This window comes from Giraffa tippelskirchi, chromosome 2 (genome assembly GCF_054371585.1).
Source record: "Giraffa tippelskirchi isolate mGirTip1 chromosome 2, T2T-mGirTip1v1.2.pri, whole genome shotgun sequence".
In the NCBI taxonomy this organism is placed as follows: Eukaryota; Metazoa; Chordata; class Mammalia; order Artiodactyla; family Giraffidae; genus Giraffa; species Giraffa tippelskirchi.
The window spans coordinates 158,048,035-158,067,419 of NC_137276.1; the positions used below are offsets into that span (position 1 = coordinate 158,048,035).

At 41.1% G+C, this 19,385-nt stretch overlaps 1 protein-coding gene across 2 annotated transcripts in view; it reads right to left on the minus strand.

The window, feature by feature from the left end:
• The window catches only part of P3H2 (prolyl 3-hydroxylase 2), a 170,585-nt gene extending 152,166 nt beyond the window's left edge, over positions 1 to 18,419 (minus strand). The window contains exons 1-2 of one of the 2 annotated variants that reach the window (XM_081537013.1): positions 17,783 to 18,419; positions 15,884 to 15,960 (exon numbers count right to left, since the gene is read on the minus strand). Coding sequence is in view for 1 of the 2 variants with exons in the window: in XM_081536939.1 (XP_081393065.1) it covers positions 17,783 to 18,256 (474 nt within the window). In the remaining variant the exon portion in view is untranslated. The remainder of the gene's footprint in view (positions 1 to 15,883; positions 15,961 to 17,782) is intronic. The other variant, XM_081536939.1, reaches the window with a different exon arrangement.
• Between the last annotated feature and the right edge of the window lie 966 nt (positions 18,420 to 19,385).

Below are 19,385 nucleotides of genomic sequence, written 5' to 3' on the forward strand. Positions count from 1 at the left end.
ATGGGTATCCTCTCATAAATCCTCACAACATTTCTATGGACTTAACCTTGTCTTAAAGACAGAGGCTTTAAGTAACTTGCTGAAGGTCACAAAACATCATCTTATTTACTTTCTAGACCAGTATTACTTGAAATATATCCATTGTCCGTGGCTTATTACATGGACCACCAACAGTTTCAGACTTAAAAATGATTTTGTTGAGGCATATTTAACTAACTGAAAATGTAAGTTTAACTACAATTTTCGTAGAAATCTCTTTTTTTTTTTAATTGGAGGATAATTGCTTTACAGTATTGTAAATACTTTACAGTATTGTGTTGGTTTCTGCCATACATCAACATGAATAAGCCACAGGTACCATTACGGTTTTAATAATCATGACATTCTTAAGGTCATACAAGCTCTTTGCTGCACCATTCTGGGAGTTTCCTATCAGCTACCATTCAGTTATCAAGGTGCATTTAATCTTTCTTACTTTATAATATTTATAGATTGTTTTATCATTATTAAATTTGCCATTCTATTATCATTGCTATATTTTGTTATAGCACCACTTTGCAAAAAAAAAAAAAACAACAAATGAAAAAAAACCATGGTCCTTCAGTGATTCACTGAAGCCTGATAGTAGAGATAAAAACAGTAATAAATACCAGAACTAAAAATAATATAACTGATAAAAAAGACATTTTGCAAAGCTATGCTCTTTGTAGCAAAAATAATTACACTAAATAATACTCCCAAAAAGTTTATACAAAAAAAACCCTAAAATTTATAATATATATTATGACTAGAAAGAAAGAAGAATGAGCTTCTGGAAAATTTCATTTTCAAATGACTGCAAGATGGCACATAACAATACAATAATACCCTGTGGAAGGACAATTATTATTATATGTTCTGCTATAATTTGTTGTATAGTTGGATAACCCATTAGAGAAGAATCTTATCTGGTCAACTGGTACATATGCAAGGGAAAAAGTGAGAGTAGCTTCTTTATTTATCACTAAAAGCCTGTGCATCATGGAAAAGACTTCAATGTTCTGGTTTAACTCATATTGTGAATCAGAACATGGGTGGGTTAGAACAAAACATGTTGAAATCAAAATGGATGACAGAGCACCAATTTTTTTATGCAGCAAAGAAAGGTTCATTTCAAATAAGAGGTCTTGCTTGAATCTTGATATTCAAAGTGCTTTATTCATAAACAACAATTGTTATTAACATTTTATATTCTCATCTTGACATTGTCATTGTCCTTGTCATTACAGGAAATAATGAAAATGTTGAATAAAACTGAATCTTAACTATTAGCTTATAAATTTTCAGAAGGAAGTCTGTAGAACTGTGTAGTAAATATGCTTTTTCTAACACTGAATATAGAGAAGAGATATAGTTATTGAATTGAGTGATGAGATCAAAATATTTCTTCAGGACACTGATACTTCTAAAAAAAAAACTTATTTCTTTGATTGCAAAAGCTTGCCTATTTGGCTTTCCTCTCCCGTACAGTCAGTATTTTATATTGCCTGAGGTTACCATTTTAGTGTATAACATCAAAATTTTTAAAACTGAGGGTAAGATACTAGTAGTTACTGAGATGTAAACAGTTCAATCACTGAAATTCACAGTTTACTAACTTTTAATGACCTGTTTTATCAGAGGAAATATTCAGCCACACATTAAAATATATTAAAGTTAGTAGAGACTTTCAAGATTATACATTCCAAACATTTCATTTATAAGTGGAGAAATTGAAGTCCAGGGAAGGAAAATTCATCATCACAATAGAGAGTTAGTGCTACAGTTATAATTAGAGCCACAGTTTCCTAGCTCCTTATTCTAACACTGTCTCTAGTGTACCCACCTAAACTCATGTTCATAATCATAAATTGACTTATAAAGTTGTCACCCCCATGAAAGAGCCCACTTTACAAATTATGACCAAGTGCACAGAATGGTAATTTCAAATGCCTAATCACAAGGAGTATTAAACCAAAAATTCATGCTGTAGGAGAACTGACAGTTCAATTTCAACAAACAAATGTCAAGTTCCTACCAAGTGCAAAAAAAAAAAAAAAATCAAACAGTGATGTTAGCCATGTTTGAATGTTGAGGTCAAAGACTTACACATAGTAATCTGGAACATGTGCTATGCTGAGTTGCTCAGTCGTGTCCAACTGTTTGCAACGCCATGGACTGTAGCCCACCAGGCTCTTCCGTCCATGGAATTCTCCAGGCAAGAATACTGGAGTGGGTTGCCATGTCCTCCTCCAGGGGATCTTCCCAACCCAGAGATCCAACCCACATCTCCCACATTGCAGGCAGATTCTTTACCAACTGAGCCACATTAGGGGAATGTCATATGGATTTTGGAACACTGAGAAAAAAAAAAGAAAAGAGAGAACTGTTTCTTCAGTTCAGTTCAGCCACTCAGTCATGTCTGACTCTGCAACCCCATGAACTGCAACACGCCAGGCCTCCCTGTCCATCACCAACTCCCGGAGTCTACCCATACTCATGTTCATTGAGTCGGTGATGCCATCCAACCATCTCATCCTCTGTTGTCCCCTTCTTAGGAGCACTCTTTTCTTATTCTAAATCCTAAATAAACTAGTCTCCCACATGTAACATGGTAAATAAATCTTTATTAAATATCCTGTTGGGAAAATGAACTGATTGCATATTTATTTATTTAGGAAGAGTTAAATCACATTTAATCTAGTATACCAGAGGGGTCTCCTCTACAGACCTATAAATAAGTGAAAAGGCAGGGAGGTGATAGCTTAGCCAAAGGGCTGGGATATTTTATACCTCTAAAGCCAAAGCAGGAAAGAGTCTTAACAACTTGACATGAACCATAACACAGACTAGTTGATCTACTTAGGGATGATTCAGTGGTGGTGAGATTTTTTTTTTGTTTTTACTCACTAGATCACTGGTTTACTATAAAAGGATATAACTCAGGAACAACCAAGTGGATAAGAGGCAGAGGGAATTGTATGGAGAAGGAGCACAGAACTTCTAAACCCTCTTTGAATGCCCTACTCACCCAGCACTGCTCCTTGTTCACCAACCCAGGAGCCCTCCAGATCCCATTCTTTGGGGGTTTTATGGAGGTTTCATCATACTCATGATCGATTACCTCAGTGACTCGACCTCTCGTCCCCCTCTCTTCTCTGCAAATCAGTGGGCAGGACTGATAGTTCCAACCCTTCAGTCAAGGTTTGTTACCCTGCAACAAGCTCCCCTCCCCTCCTTAGGTGCTTTCCAAACTTCACCTCATTAACATAAACCCAGTTGTGGTGGAAGTGGTGGTGAATCTGACTAGAGTTTTGTTAGAAAGACTTTTCTGTAGTTTTCTTGTGGTAAAGCATTGGTAACACAGATTTCTTTGAATTTTTGAAATCAAGCCCACTCAAATTGTATTTATCATCATCACTATAATTTAAAGATGACTTAAAAGAATCTGCATGAAGACTTCTAAATCTGAACAAAGTAAAATAAACTCATTTCTCCCTAGACTTTCTCTTGAGCATACCAAAAACCTCCGGACCAAAAACACAGGAAGACTCTGAAAGACAGCATGAAGGGTGGGGGGCAGGCTAAGGACCTGGCCCTTGAACATAGTGATAAATTTCCTGGGTTTTCCTTTTGTCTCCTATGTACCCCTTGGAAGAAAAGCTATGACCAACGTAGACAGCATATTAAAAAGCAGAGACATTACTTTGCCAACAAACGTCTATCTAGTCAAAGCTATGGATTTTCCAGTAGCCGTGTTTGATGTGAGAGTTAGACTATAAAGAAAGCTGAGCACCGAAGAATTGATGCTTTTGAATTGTTGTGTTGGAGAAGACTCTTGAGAGTCTCATGGACTGCACAGAGATCAAACCAGTCAATTCTAAAGAAATCAGTCCTGAATATTCATTGGAAGGACTGATGCTGAAGCTTAAACTCAAATACTTCGGCCACCTGATGTGAAGAACTGACTCATCTGAAAAGATTCTGATGCTGGGAAAGATTGAAGGCAGGAGGAGAAGGGGACGACAGAGGATGAGGTGGTTGGATGGCATCACCAACTCAATGGACATGAATTTGAGCAAACTCCGGGAGTAGGCAATGGACAGGGAAGCCTGGTGTGCTGCAGTCCATGGGGTCGCAGAGTCGGACACGACTGAGCGACGGAACTGAACTAAACTGATGCATCCCAGATCAGACTCAGCAGAAACCTGTAACTTGGACATACGAATGGGAGTAGACAAAAAAAGTACCCCCTAAAGCATGTTCCTTTTAGTTAAAGGAACAGAATATTTAGGACAATAGAAGAGGAACATCTGTGATGATACCCTCAGAACTCCAGCCAAATACCAGGTGAAAATATCTTGCAGACCCTGACCTTGGTCAGCTCCTAGGGCAGGGAACCTGGACTTTCACTCCCCTCCTCCCCAAGGGTACCAGGCACCGCCCACCTCCCTCAATTAAAAAGTAAGAAAGTAATTTCAGAGGAGAGGGAGCCAGATAAAGGAATTTCTTAAATTTAGGAACATTTAATATTCTTTAAATATTCTTAAACACAATATTCTGGGAAGACCCCCTAGTAACTCATATGTGAAACTGAACAGAATTGACATTGGCAAAAGGTTTGATAACTAAACTACAGTGTGGCATAAGGCCAGCTTTTCAGTTTAGCCTCTGGATAGCACACAAACAAAGCAAATTAGAATAGCAGCTCCAAGGCTCTGTGAGTGAAACTGGGTTTTCTGAGTATATTGTAATGTACTTGCTAAGAAAGGTGCTGCTGCTGCTGCTAAGTCGCTTCAGTCGTGTCCGACTCTGTGCGACCCCATAGACGGCAGCCCACCAGGCTCCACCGTCCCTGGGATTCTCCAGGCAAGAATACTGGAGTGGGTTGCCATTTCCTTCTCCAGTGCATGAAAGGGAAAAGTGAAAGTGAAGTCGCTCAGTCGTATCTGACTCTTAGTGACCCCATGGACTGTAGCCTACCAGGCTCCTCCGTCCATGGGATTTTCCAGGCAAGAGTACTGGAGTGGGTTGCCATTGCCTTCTCCGAAGAGAGGTGCACCCACTTTCAATTTCTAAGCATGGATGCTCTGATCAGTTGTCACCCATTTACCCTAAAACTGTCATTGGTCCTATGGAGCTGCAACTAAATCCTTTTCAGATGTTATCACAGAAATACTTGAGCCAGAAATCAGGCAACTGATGCAGATCATACATATGGATACAGTTACTGCTAAATATTCCGTGTGTGTGTTTCCATGTGCGTTTTGAGGCCATGGCACTGGTTTTTTGTTTTTTTTTCTCTTTCCCTTTATCCTTAAGTTATTTATAGAGAGTGTGCTGGTGACCCAGGTCTAAGAGTACATTAGCCAGAATTAAGAAGCAGGATAGAGAGAAAGCTGCATGGTTTTTCCAATGAAAAAATCTTTAATGATACACCATCTGTGGATACAAGACAAATTTTCATCAATAAGATCATAGAGTCTTATTAACTCTGGATTGGAAAATATACTAAATCTTATCTATCCTATAGGCTCAAGAATGTATTGTACACACAATACAGTCAATATTTTCCAATAACCATAAATGAAAGTAAACTTTAAAAATGTCTAAACTATTTTAAAAATAGAAATACAATTAAATGGAGTGTGTTAAAAAAAAATCTTATCTCAACATCATTTTAATGTTTGAACCTTAAATGCAACCTCCCTATTTAAGTATTTGTCTGACTTACGTTCGAGCACCTTCTTCTTGGGCTATTTATTATATCTGAACAGCTGTTAGTGTTGGGAAAGTCTTCCATATTTGAGCCAAGATCCTGTTTTCCGTAACTTTTGTTACTTGTTCCTACTTGCTCAATTCCTAGGTGCCATAAAGATCCAGAACAATTGTCTCAGATAATGATCTTTTCAAAGTCTCTTTTTGTTTAGTCTACTCATCCCTATTTCAACTGTTTCTCATAAAACAGTTCTGAGTCTTTTATTTATATCTTTTAGTCCTTCCTGCTCATGCCCTAGTTTATCTTGTACTTCTTAAAGTTCCACCAAATTAAATATTAGCATGTCCTTCTTAAATTTTTCTTTAAAATGATTGTCCAAAGGTGAGAACTAGCATCAGACACACTGAAAGTATCTCCTGTCTTTTGACCTTTCAAACTTCCATTCTACCACTTTGTATTCCTTTACACTATCTCATCATTTTTCTTATCCATAGATAGATTGTTGGCTCACTGCACCAGTCCATAAAAGTATTCAACAATGGTTTGATCTCTGGGTTGGAAAGATCCCCTGGAGAAGGGAAAGGCTACCAACTCCAGTAATCTGGCCTGGAGAATTCCATGGACTGTATAGTCCATGGGGTTGCAAAGAGTCAGACATGACTGAGCAACTTTCACTTTCAGGCTGAGAGAGGTAGAAGAGTTCTTATAAGTCATCTGGTCCAATTCTGCCCTTGTCCAAATAGAGACCTAAAGGCATTAGTGACACCACTGGGGACACAGCCTAAACTGCCTGATTTCTGAACTCATAACTCCCTCTGTTTTATTTGAGCTACTCTCCCATTTGCCTGTCATACAAGAAGCAGTTTTATTTCTGGTGTCTGTGATGAAGAGATGTTTGTTGATTCCCAAACCTAGGCCATCTCCCAGGAGGACTCTAGATCAGGGTGATGAAAAGGCTTAAAGCAGTTTAAAATTCCCAGGGTGTGTTGATCTGTGGGAAGAGATTTTATCTGTTAATAGAAAACAGCAAAGGTTTGGAATGTGTTTGAACACAGTCCATTTTTGACAAATGCAAAGAAGAGACCACAATCTGGTGGAAATTGTGAAATCAGGGGGATGGAGAATGAAATGGGGAGAGAGCAAAAGGACTTTTCTCAAAGCAGCAAAAAACAATCTCAAGATCTCAATAAGAAGAACTTTTGTTTTAGTCTGATGTTGAAAGGAGGCCAGTAAGCTTACACTCCAATGTCTAGGGAATTGAACTTGAAGTTAGGAGCACCAACTGAGCAGGTCAAATTTTTGTTTTGTGTGTAATCAAGTTTTCTCTACCTACTGTACATGTACTTATTGTTTTATTTTGTCATACTGCCTAACTCTTCTTTTGCTTTTCATATTTCCTTACAAATTTGCTCTCTGCACAGCAGCTATGAGGCAAGGAAATAAGTTGACCCTTTTAAAGTATGGAGGGATAGAGGCTCCAACCTCTGTGTGGTCTAAATCTGCTTATAAACTAATGAAAACCTACTGTATAACACAGACAACTCCACTCAATGCTCTGTGGTGACCTAAATGGAAAGGAAATTCAAAATAGAGGGGATATATGTATATACATACTTGATTCACTTTTCTGGACAGTAGAAACTAATACAACATTGTAAAGTAACTACATTCCAATAAAAATTTGTTAAAAATCTGCATATAATTTACAGTTGGTCCTCATTTTCCAAATAAGGAACTCATATTTATACATGTGAACTTTTCCAGTGTCATATAATAAAAGGGAGGACTCTTTTGAATACAGGCTTCAGTTCAGTTCAGTTCAGTCGCTCAGTTGTGTTCAACTCTTTGTGACCCCATGGATTGCAGCACGCCAGGCTTCCCTGTCCATCACCAACTCCCAGAGTTTACTCAAACTCATGTCCATTAAGTCGGTAATGCCATCCAACCATCTCTTCCTCTGTCGTCCCTTTCTCCTCCCGCCTTCAATCTTTCCCAGCATCAGGGTCTTTTCAAATGAGTCTGCTCTTCACATCAGGTGGCCAAAGTATTGGAGTTTCAGCTTTAGCATCAGTCCTTCCAATGAATATGGGCCTGTTTCACATCAAAACCAAAGTTATGAGAAGTGAATGAGAACTTCAGTTTTGTCACAGAAAAACCTGGATTCAGATTCTGACTCTTTACTTACCAGCTGTGAGATCTTAAATATACTATTTAGCCATTTAATCAGTGATCCTATTACAAAATGAAGAAAAGGAGAACATTTAGCTCCATCTAGGATTTCAAAGAAACCTGAAATGGGAAAATGGCATTTCCACTTAACATTTGGTAAACACTGAGCGCAGGGCATGTAAAATCTCCCCAAACACATCCCTCCCTTCTCTGTTCCACACAGAAACTGAATGGCTCTGCTACCCTGGGCCTTATCATGACAGAAACGTCTCAACCGTGTATGCGGCCTCTGGGTGAAGAACGACCAAGATCTGCTTCTGAATGATTGGTTTTATTACGGAGACATGGATTTCAGAGAATGCAACATCCATGTTTGTTTCGTGTAAACTCCTTTCATATGCAGGGCCCCCTCAGACTTTAACTTACTGTTCTTGCTTTCCTTTTTTAAATTTACTATCATCACTCCATCTTTCTCCATCTATTTCTGCATTTCCTCTGCTATGGTATGAATGTTTGTGTTCCCCAACATTCATATGGTGAAATCTAGTTCCTAAGGTATTACAAGGTGAACATTTGGAGCTGATTAGGTCATGTAGAAATGAATTGATGCCTTTATAAAAGAGGTCCAGAAACTACCCTGCAGTGTGAGAGGTTACAGCAGAGCATGACTCTCACAAGACACTGAACCTGCAGGTACCATGGTCTTCACCTCCCAGCTTCCAGAACTCTAAGAATTAATAGATAATTAATAACTTTTGTTTATAAGTCACCAGCATATGGTCTTCTGTTATACCAGCTCAAAAGGACTGAGATACCCTCTGAGCTTCTCTCTCTCTCAATCTCACAATCATTCCTTTTCCTTCTGATCCCCTCTCATTTTTCCCACTTTTGAGTATCCTATAAAGTGGCATTTTGGGTTTGAGTCAAGCTGTTTTCTAAGAGTATATGTGATAAAGAACTAACCCCAAGAAAACTAAGAGTTGCAGCGGATTACTTTTAAATGACTGAGTTTGGATACTTTCCAAGTTGAATAAAAAATACATTAATTCTGGAGTTTGGAGTTCATGATTGAAAGGTGTTAGTTTGTATTGCTAAAGTAACCTATGCTGTCATATTCCAATAATAAGTAGAGAGAAGCTAGTTACTCTGGTCTTTCCCGCAACTTGAACTAGCTTTGCTATGAGGGAGGACTAGCTAAGGGATATAAGCCAAGTGATTTGCATCTTGGAGAAACAGGCTCTATTTCAATTGGAATTCCCCTCATAAAAGGTATCAAACTAAAGCCAAACTTTTTCATAAATATGATTCATCAGTGGGCCCAGTGCCATCTAGCATATGTTGTCAAACACTTGATTTGTACTTGTCTAATCTTAATGTCCAGTTATCCTAACTATGGCTACAGGTTTACATCAGTGGTTCTCAAAATAGGGTGATTTTGACTCTGAGAGACATGTTGCAATGTACAGAGACATTTTTGGTTGTCACAGCTTAGAAGAAATATGAAGTGTGTTGTGACAGCTGTCTAGTAGGTAAAAGTCAGGGATGATGCCATCCTAAAACGCTAAGGACAACCTATCACACCGAAATCAATCATCCCAAATATCAGTAATCCAAGGCTGAGAAACTCAAACTTAAACACCTACTGATCCAAAAACCTGCAGACTTCGTTGTATGACCAATCCCTTGGTCATCCTATAGAAACAATGATTGATTGTGAAAATCTCCATCCCTAGTAGCATTTCTAAATGCCTTGGGCTACAATCAAATGGTGATTGTTGATCCTGGATTCAGCCTGAAAAATATTACTAAGAAATAATTCTTACTTCAGTGGGGAAATAATTTTTATGGCTTTCTGGATTAGTCTTTGATACCATAATTTGAGATCATTTTTGAAACCAGCCAAATCTGGCTTTAAGGAAATCCAGTGTGTCTGGTGTCCTAATTATGTGTTGATTTCTTCGTGTAAGCCTATTGATCTTGGCAAAGTAAAAATTAGAAATTTAGCATTCAAGCAGAAAGAATAAATCAAAATTGGCTCAGTTAGCTTTACTGCACTTCAGGGTTTGTTAACAGTTCCTCTGTTTTGTTTCAGATTTATTTATTTTATCATATCTTTTGCTTTTCTCCATTCCTTTTCCAGAGTTCCAATATAATTACACTGTAATCTTCAGCAGTGTCTCATTGCTTGTAGAAAAACTGAATCTATTATTTGTAGATAATGAATTCCAGCAGAATCATTTTGATAGCCCTGAACTTCTGGAAAATCTGACATCTTGGATCTCCCTCTTTCTGGCTCTTATACCTTCATTTCTCTTCCAAAGAAGATTCTTTGCTCATTCATTTTCATTAGGTTTATTGGAGAACAGTATTAATCCAGGATCCTGTTTCTGAGCTTTTCTCAGAAGTGGGCAGAACAGTAGTGCAAGGAATAACATTCATAAGGTAGCTTTTATTTTCAAGGTCTATCTCATGTGGGAAATAATGTAAGTGGCATGTTATGCATATGATATTAACGTTGGCAAGTTCAGGTATTCAGTGTGTGTCTTCTAAATAATGGTCATCAGCAGTGTCACAGAGGTAGGAATCAGGGTTCTTAGATTCTAATCCTGGTTCTTCCATTAAATTGCTGGATACATGTGGACAACTTGATTCTTTTCCAGACTTTATTTTTCCTTCTCTAAAATGAAAGGGTAGGAGCACGTATGTTCTATGAATATGGCAGGAAGCAGTTGCAGAAAGATGGGGACCCAAGAGGAGAGGGAAATGAGTATCCTTCCCAACATATGCCCAACTCTTGCACAGATCATATGGGTGAAAAGGACATAAAAAAATTTCATAGAAGTAGGTAAGAGGCTCTCTGGCCTTCATTTTATTAGAACCAGAACCCTGACATTACCTGGACTGCTACTTGCTTCTCTCTTCCCTTGATCGATTTCCTCAACCTGCTCCTTGGCAGATGTAATCTCACTATGGAGATCATCAACAGGACAAGGAATGGGAAAGAGGAGAGAGAGATGTAGAAAGAAAGTAAAGCAGAGAGGGGTATAGTCAAGTGAAATCAGCTTTTTCTGATCATAGCCGGCAGCTCTCCTCAGTACTAAACCCCCAAAATCATACACACAGCACTGAAACATATCACACAGAAGACTGACTCCAGCTCTTTTTTTTTTTTTTTAATGTGTTTGGGACATTTGGCCAATGAAGGCAAGCCCTCATGGAAATTACATATCTAGGAAGTCAGACAGCAGGGAAGGAGGGATGAATAAAAGGACAGAAAAAGAATGATAGGAGAAAAGCTGAATGGAAAAAAAGACAGGAGAAATATTTTTTCCTAATGAGAAATGCAAAATTTTCCACCAGACGACTGTGACTCTTGGCTAAGTGGCCTACATCTCATGTGAATGAAAATGCAAGGTGGGCAGGGCAGTCCAGGAAGCTGGGCCTTGTGTCTGCTCCATCTCTGGAGGCACCAGGTCCACTGCAGGTCTCGGTGGCACCATTGATTTACCAGACTGCCCCTCTGGAGGTGACCATGCCCATTCCACAGAGTCTGGAAAGAGCACTGTGCATGCATCCTAAGTCATTTCAGTCTTGTCCAATTCTTTGTCACCCCATGGTCTGTAGCCCACCATTCTCCTCTATCCATGAAATGGGTTGCCATTTCCTTCTCCAGGGGATCTTCCTGACCCAGGAATCAAACCAGTGTCTCTTACATCTCCTGCATTGGCAGGCAGGTTCTTTACCACTAGCGTCACCTAGGAAGCCCAGAAGAGCACTGGACATTCTGACCCAGCTCCACTTGCTGATCCTCCTTGATTCATTATGGAACCTCTGAGGCCATAAGCTATCAAGTAACAAGGACAGACTTTATGATTTCTGAGGGTCCTTCCAGCTGTAGCATTTTAATGTTTTTAATAATTATCACTCGTCACTCTTGCAAGACCACATTTCTTAGGCAAAATATGTATTCCTCCCTCTCTCACCCTTACTTTACTGTCCTAAACCAACTATTTAACTTGAAGAGACAGAGTTGAACAAGATATTCCCTTGGAATCCCATCCAGTTCTCTAAGATCTGGGATTCTAAGACACCCAAGTTTACTCAAGTCCTTAATAGTACAAAAGAACCATTATTACGCCAAATCCAATGAGTTTTCATTTTAGATGAATCCATTCACCTTTCAAAATTTTCAAACTCCATCCATGAAGCAAGCTGACATTTTATCAAACATTCCCAAAAGAATTCCACACATCTATCCCTTTGGAGTTTATCACTGAGCAAATGATATTCATGACAGAATACATTTGAGTTTCAGAGATGGAATCTGTGAAGAGAGACAAGTCGTTTATTACTTCCTTTTATTAAAACCTATAAAGAAATGCCCTTATAGGTTTGAGATTTGGGAAAAGTTTTCACTAGACTAAAATAGGAGAAAACCTGTAAGCAATTGCTCCCTTCATTTAATTGAATTTTAAGCTACTATTTGCCAATCACAATGGATGATTGATAAAGAGCTGACTGGGCCTTCATAAAGTCAGCCTCCTAGCAGGAAACAATTGATATTCTACCTCCTTAGCACACATGACCTAAGAGCTGGCTACACCAAGAAGTTCCCAGGTTTCTTTCCTAACTAGTGGGACAGAAAGATGATGACTAGTGGATTTTGCTAAATCAAGCCTGGAAAAAAAAAATTGTAATAAGAAGAAAGATAAAACGCCACATCCCTTGAGGAAATAACCACTAGGAAATTTCAAAACAACTATTTCAAGAAGACATAAATTCAACTCCCTATTTGAAATAATTTGTGGACAAAATGTACGTAGTCTACAGATAGGTTAAAAAGAGATTTAAATATGAGACTTGGGAAAAGCTTTTATTCTGAACTAAAATAATATATATCAGGCACATGTCATGTGACCTAGGTTTCAAACTCATTTTTCTTAAGGCATTCATCTAGGAGAAAGAAATGGATAAAGCAGAAAAAGCGTGAGGAAAATCTTTGAGCTTGCTTTTTTTTCTGTTTTAGAAAACACTAATAAAATAAATTATGGTCAAGAAAAAGGAATTTTGGGGAGATGACTGTAGGAGGGAGATAGAATTGCCTAACTTAATTGCACCCCCCCACCCCCGCCTCTAATCTTAAGAAGAAAAACAAATGTCAAATGGCACACAGCTCCAGTTTAGAAACAAAACATGGAAGGACAAGCTTGTTTTAAGTAAAATTAAAAAAAATAAAAATAAACAGCACTGGATATCTTTTTTTTTTTCCTTTTACTAAATGGCTGGGAACACTGAAAGAAAAACAGATACTGTCAAAGTATTCCTGATTGTAAAGTACACAGATAAGGAAAAAAGAAAAGGATCTCTCTCACATTTGTTTAAATTTCACAAATGTACATAAAGCAGGCACAGAGTGTCAAGAATTTTCCAAAGCATAGTTTTAGAAAATAAGGATTAAATTAGAAAAAAGATGGAGAGGGAGGGAAAGGAAATTTGCAACATTAGCCAGAACTTGCAAATGGAAAAGAGTGAAAAGTCAAGCAGTCTACAATTCTTCTGTAAATTTCTTCCCCAATTGACCAGCCATGAAACCTGATAACTAATATGAGAAGACTTCCTATCACCACGCAACAATCTTTCTCAACAATATTTTGTACACAAGCAACTAAGCTATCATTCATTCAACAAATGTAAGCTGAGCATTTACTGCTACCACCCCCTGTTTTAGGTATTTGGTTGGGGAAGGGGGGATATAGATGCTGAGACTGAATTCAGACCTAATGAACCTAAATCTCCAATTTTACATTATACTTTTAATGCCCAGGTGCTTCATAATAATCTATCTGCTGATCTTCCAGATCTGGAAACTCCTTCGTTAGGAGGTACAAAAGTGACTATGACCATTCTGTGATCTCCAGGAGCTCACATAAGTGATAACAAGTACATGAATTTCTACAAAATAATGTTAAAAATGAAACATGATATGAAAGGATCATATTCTTTACTGTGGATATTCAGAGGAGGGAGAAATAATGGACTGTTGAGGGCTGCTGATTGAGGAAAAGAGGATGTCACAGAAATAGGTACATTTGTGCTTCCCACATGGTACTAGTGGTAAAGAACCCACTTGCCAATTCAGGAGACCTAAGAGATGCGGATTTGATTCCTGGGTTGGGATGTGAATTCAATCCCTAGGTCAGGAAGATCCCCTGGAGGAGGGCATGGCAACCCACTCTAGTATTCTTGCTTGGAGAATCCCATGGACAGAGGAGCCTTCAGGACTCTATACTCCATAGAGTCACAAAGAGTTGGACACAACTGAAGCAACTTAGCACACATGCTCATGCTTGTATAGTTACCATTTGAACACACAGAGAAGGAGGTGGGAAAATCTACTACTCTTATTATAACTAATCTACTACCACTATAACTAAGTCTGCTACTATTATAATTAAACATACTATTATTATAACTAATAATAAGAGACACATTTCCAGTGTTTCTGGAAATAGAAATAGGCCCTGTTCTGGGTGCCTTATATAAATTTTCTATTAAACCTAAACCAACCAGCTAGATTCTATTATTTCTATTATCTACAAGATGGGGAAACTAAAGCTTAGAAAGTTTATGTGAATTTTTCACAGTCACAGAGCTGGAGATTGAAGAGCTAAAGTTCAATCTCAGATAGATCCCATTCTAGAGCCTCTATGCCTCTCAAAGAAGAATAAACAAACCCAGATGTGCAAAAGTGTCAGACACATAAGATTAAGCATCCGTTTCTCCCTCTGGCTGAAGGATGGCAGAGTGGGAGAGAAATTGAGCCGGTAAAGTTAAAGGTCAGATAGGCTATAGTAAACACTGTGGGCTCTATACAGTAGCAAAGGGAAACCAGTGAAGGTTTCCAAGCAAAGACTATTCTGATCAAAGCTTTATCTTAGATTTTAGGCTGTGAATTATGAGTTACATGATACAATCTGATAATAGAATTTGAAAGTCTAAAGAGTCTTGCCCTGCCTTTAAACAAAAAAGTGTGCTTGGGATCTAAGTAGAACTACCACTTCACCTCAGAGGAATTACCAGCATGCCAGGACTTAATTAAGGAAGATTCTACAGAACAGCCCTGAAGATAAATACAATGAATGTCTGTTACCCCACAGCACAAGGACTGACTCATTCCTGGAGCTGTCCAAATCTGGCAAATGGATAGCCCCAGGGACTCAGCATTCCATGGGATCTGAGGTGACCCCAGGGGGCAGTGGGTGTGCACAAGCATGATCAATTGTTGGCAGAGCCCAGACCTCTGACTCCCAGTCCTATGCTCAATCAAAGCAAATCACATGTGACACGGGGTAAGCCCCTTTTCCTATCTGGATTCTCCTTTCCTCATTTGATATGAGAAATTGATATCAACAGGCCTTAGATTTTACAATTTCCAATCTCTCCCTTGCAATACTCCAGCATAGAGAATCTGCTTCCATTAGTTGCTCACTAACTGGAATTTGGGGGACCAATAGCATCTCTGGAGAGCTCCCAGAGTTTGTAAACCCCTAGCTGAGAACAAATGCATTTCCTTATCTCTAGGAAGTCTACTAGCTCTAACCATATCACAGGATTCATTATCTCAAATCTTAGTTACAAAGTCCTCACTGAATTCAATCTGGCCCAGGATTATCCTTTTCAAGTGCAGAACACATCACTGATGTCCAAAGTAAGTCAACAACACAAGGTACCGTGATCATATGCAGGCATATTCAGGGAACCCTTCTATCATCAGGGAATGAACACTTTAGAATTCAAACCTGTCAGAGCCCAACTCTGTTACTTTCAGAATTTTGGTTTGCGCTCAGAAGATTGTGTGTATGTGTTTATGAGTCAAATTTTCAAGAAGCCAAGCAAAGGCTAAAAGTGTGGATTACTTGGGTGGAGGGAACACCTTATTTGATGTTCATAAAGATAGTCCTGAAGACTCCAACTCACCAAAAATGAATTTCCAAGGGAGTCAGAAAATATCCTCCGTAAGAGATCATCAATTCTGTAGACCCAAGAAACTGTGCCTATTGGAGTAGAAATGAACAGGAAGAAGATGCAAGATGTGTTCTGCTCTCAGAAACATTGCTGGTAAAACAGAAATTAGCACATGAACTCACATATTTTTTAAGTGACTTCTTCGGCTTCACTGGTTCATCAGACCACACCCAGTAGTTTACCCACAGAACTACCCATGAGTGACTAACTCCTGTAATCAATTTACTGCAAAAAACTGAGGCATGTTAAACCTATGGCTTCATCTTCTTTGACTTCCAACAGGAGATGGAAGCAGGAGCATGATAAATGTTAACATTAGCAGTGAAGCAAGGGTAATTACAGAACCAAAGACATTCACATTCTGCGAATTACCTCACAGTTATTTATTTTTATAGGAGTGAAAATAAATACACATTCCTTTCCCAGACCTGGAAAAGGAAAATGTACCCAAGATGTGTGACAGAACAATCAGCGGGACTGCCAACCTCACATCTGAGACTCCTGGGAAGACAGTGTTACAGGGACCAATCTGGACCACCCACGTTCTGCTCTGGGAACCAGCCTAGTGTACCTTCAGCTGTCGGGTACTCACAGGCCCCTCTCTGCCTACTACTAACTGATTTCTCTAAGACTACCCAAAACTGTGATATTAATTTAAGAGAAAGCAGATTTATAATTAATACATGTCTCAGCAAATCCTTAAGGATGCACAAGCAAGTAGAAGACATATGATGAAAAGAATTCAGCCTTTCTTCTTATTTCTTGCCCAAGATACTAAATCCAGCACTTTAGCCAGAGCACTGTAAGTTAACAGTGAGTTACAGTTGTGAATTCCTGAGCTCCACCAACAACTGCACATCTGCAAAGACCTTGTGGGATGAGTTGCAAAAGACATCAGAATATCTGTACCTGGTGTGTATTGTCACCATCCCAGAAATGCAGCCCAGTCCATTGGCTGGCATGACCAACCAACCCCTAAAGCTGCCGCTTCAACAGCTGGAGAAGAGACGTTGACAAAGGGACAGAGAAAGGCAAAAAGGGGAGAAAGTATAAGTTCAGAGAAACATAGATGAGAGAGAGTGGGAGACTGAGAAACACAGGCTAAATTGTCTCTGCTGAAGCATCCACATGGATCTTCAAAATCGTGAATGTGGGGAAAATGTCAGTACACCGTTTACCTCCCGTCACTAACTTCAGGCAAGTTGAATACAAATAAATAAAACCAGAAGGAGGGGGCATCTGATGGTGAACAACTCAGTACAATGCTTACTTCCAGAAACTAGAAGCGCTCTATCAAAGGACAAAGAGTCAGCACTTTGGGTACTTCAAACAGAACCACCTCTTAAACGCATACCTCCTCTTTAACCTTTGATCTTCCCTTTTTGTGTAGGTGCAGGGAGAAAGAGGAATGGGATTCAGAGCAAGTGTACCTTTAACTCAGCTGCTCTGGGAACACTCTCTGTTAAACTTCAAAGAAAAGGTCCACACTAGCCTGTATGAGGGATGAGGGAGCCGAGATGGAAGAGAAAGGAGCTGAAGCTAGACCAAGAAACATAAGCGAGAGGAGATCTTACACTAGACCCGGTTCTGCCAACGTTCAGACGTTAGTGCTGAATGGGTACATCTTATCAGTGCAGTCTTCTTTTTGAGAGAAAAGAGGATTCATCTAGTCTTGGTTACAGAGCTCAGCTCGGGCCACCAGATATCTAGATTCACATAGAGACAGAACCGTTTAAGGAGACCCAGTCTGACTCGCTAAGGAGCCGCGCGACGGCCAGGAAGATGGGAGCCGCGGGAGGGCTCGAGACATTTCGGAGGCGGGGGAGGGCGTGAGGTGTGCGCTCTAGGTACCTTGATGTAGGCCCGCTGCAGGTAGTTGTAGGGCACTCTGCGCTGGAAGTCGCTGCGCACATCCTCGCTGGCGCGGTGGCGGGACGCGGGGCCCCCTAGGCGCTGGCTCTGGCAGCTGCGGTAGCAGCGCGCCCGCTCGAGCAGCGCGCGGAAGAAGGGCAGCTCGGCCCCCAGGCCAGCGCCGGGAGGCGCGAGCGGGCGGCGGGCGGCGCAGTGGCGGGCGCAGCGCGCGCGGATCTCCCGCAGGCGCCGGTGGCTGCGCAGAGCCGCTTCCAGGTCGCGCACAGCCAGCTCGTAGTCCCCGCTGTAGTAGGCGGCCACGCCGCTGGCGTAGAGCAGGTCGAAGGGCTGCAAAGGCCCGGGCTCGGGCTCCCGCTCCGGGTGCCGGCTGTCCGGGGGGCCGCCCCACAGCGGCGGCGGCAGCAGTAGCCAGGGCAGCAGCAGCGGCAGCGGCGCCCAGATGCGCTCCCGCATCCTCCGCGGCGGACGGGCGCCGGCCGGCCACGCTCGCAGTCAGCTCCCGGCACCTGGCGTCCCGTCGCCTCTCCCGGCTCCTCTAGCGCGATGGCCGGCCCCGCCGCCAGCCGGCTACCCTGCGAGCCTCAGGTGACCCGCGGCGCCCGGCGGACTGAGAGGCGGAGGCCGGCTCGGACGGCCGCTCTTAAAGGGACGCCCACAGCTCACACGCTCCTCCTGCTGCCCGAGCCTCCGCGAGCCGCTCGCCGGCGCTCAGCGTGCGCCCTGCAGGCTCGGGCTGCAGCCTCCAGGAGGCCAGAGGCAGACACCCTAGTGTCAGCCAGAGAGCCAGCGCCGCTGGGGGCCAGCCAAGGAGGGGGCGGGAGTGGGGGTGGGGCGAGCCTGATGTATGGGGTCCCTTTGAGGTTGCAGGATGGACATAATGTCTCCCTTTTCTTAGAGAGAAAGAAAAGCCAGATTAGTGACCTTAGAGCTCTCATTTTTTGTAATTTGTGATTTCGCTGTTTGTCACCTTCGTGTGTAGTACTGAAGCTCCAGCTTAGACTGTGGGAAAGCCATGGAGGGCCAGTTGGCCCAGTTGGGAGGCTTGAGAAGGAAAGTGCTTAGTCCACGTTCACAGAACTGTGAAAGGCAAAGGAAGGAGTCAACCCTGGGCCTTTGGACTCAAAGCTTACTGCTCATTCTCTTAGGGAAGGTCCCACCCTTGCTTCTCAACCCACTTTGTATGGGTGTGCGTCCGTGCATTATTAGGGCAGGAAATAGGAACAAAAAGACAATGAACAGCCCACTTCTCTGTGTAGAGGAGAACGTTACAGGACTCAGAAATTTATTGGAATGGTTACACTTACATCCTGCCTCCGTCAGGTTACCAGCCCTGTAAACTTGGGCACTTGAGTCTAGTTTCCTCTTCTAGGACAGACAAATATCCTAATATGTCCAATGGTTTTAAGATATAAATTATTTTTGCAAGAGCTGAACAAAGAGGCAATTTAATAAATCCAGTACCCCCAGGACTTAAGCGGTGAGCATCAGTCTAGGAATGGGAAAGCTGTCAGAATGGCTGCCAAACTCCAAAGGACTAGCTGGAGGCTTTCCTGTTCCTCTGTTTCTCCTCCCTTACAAATAC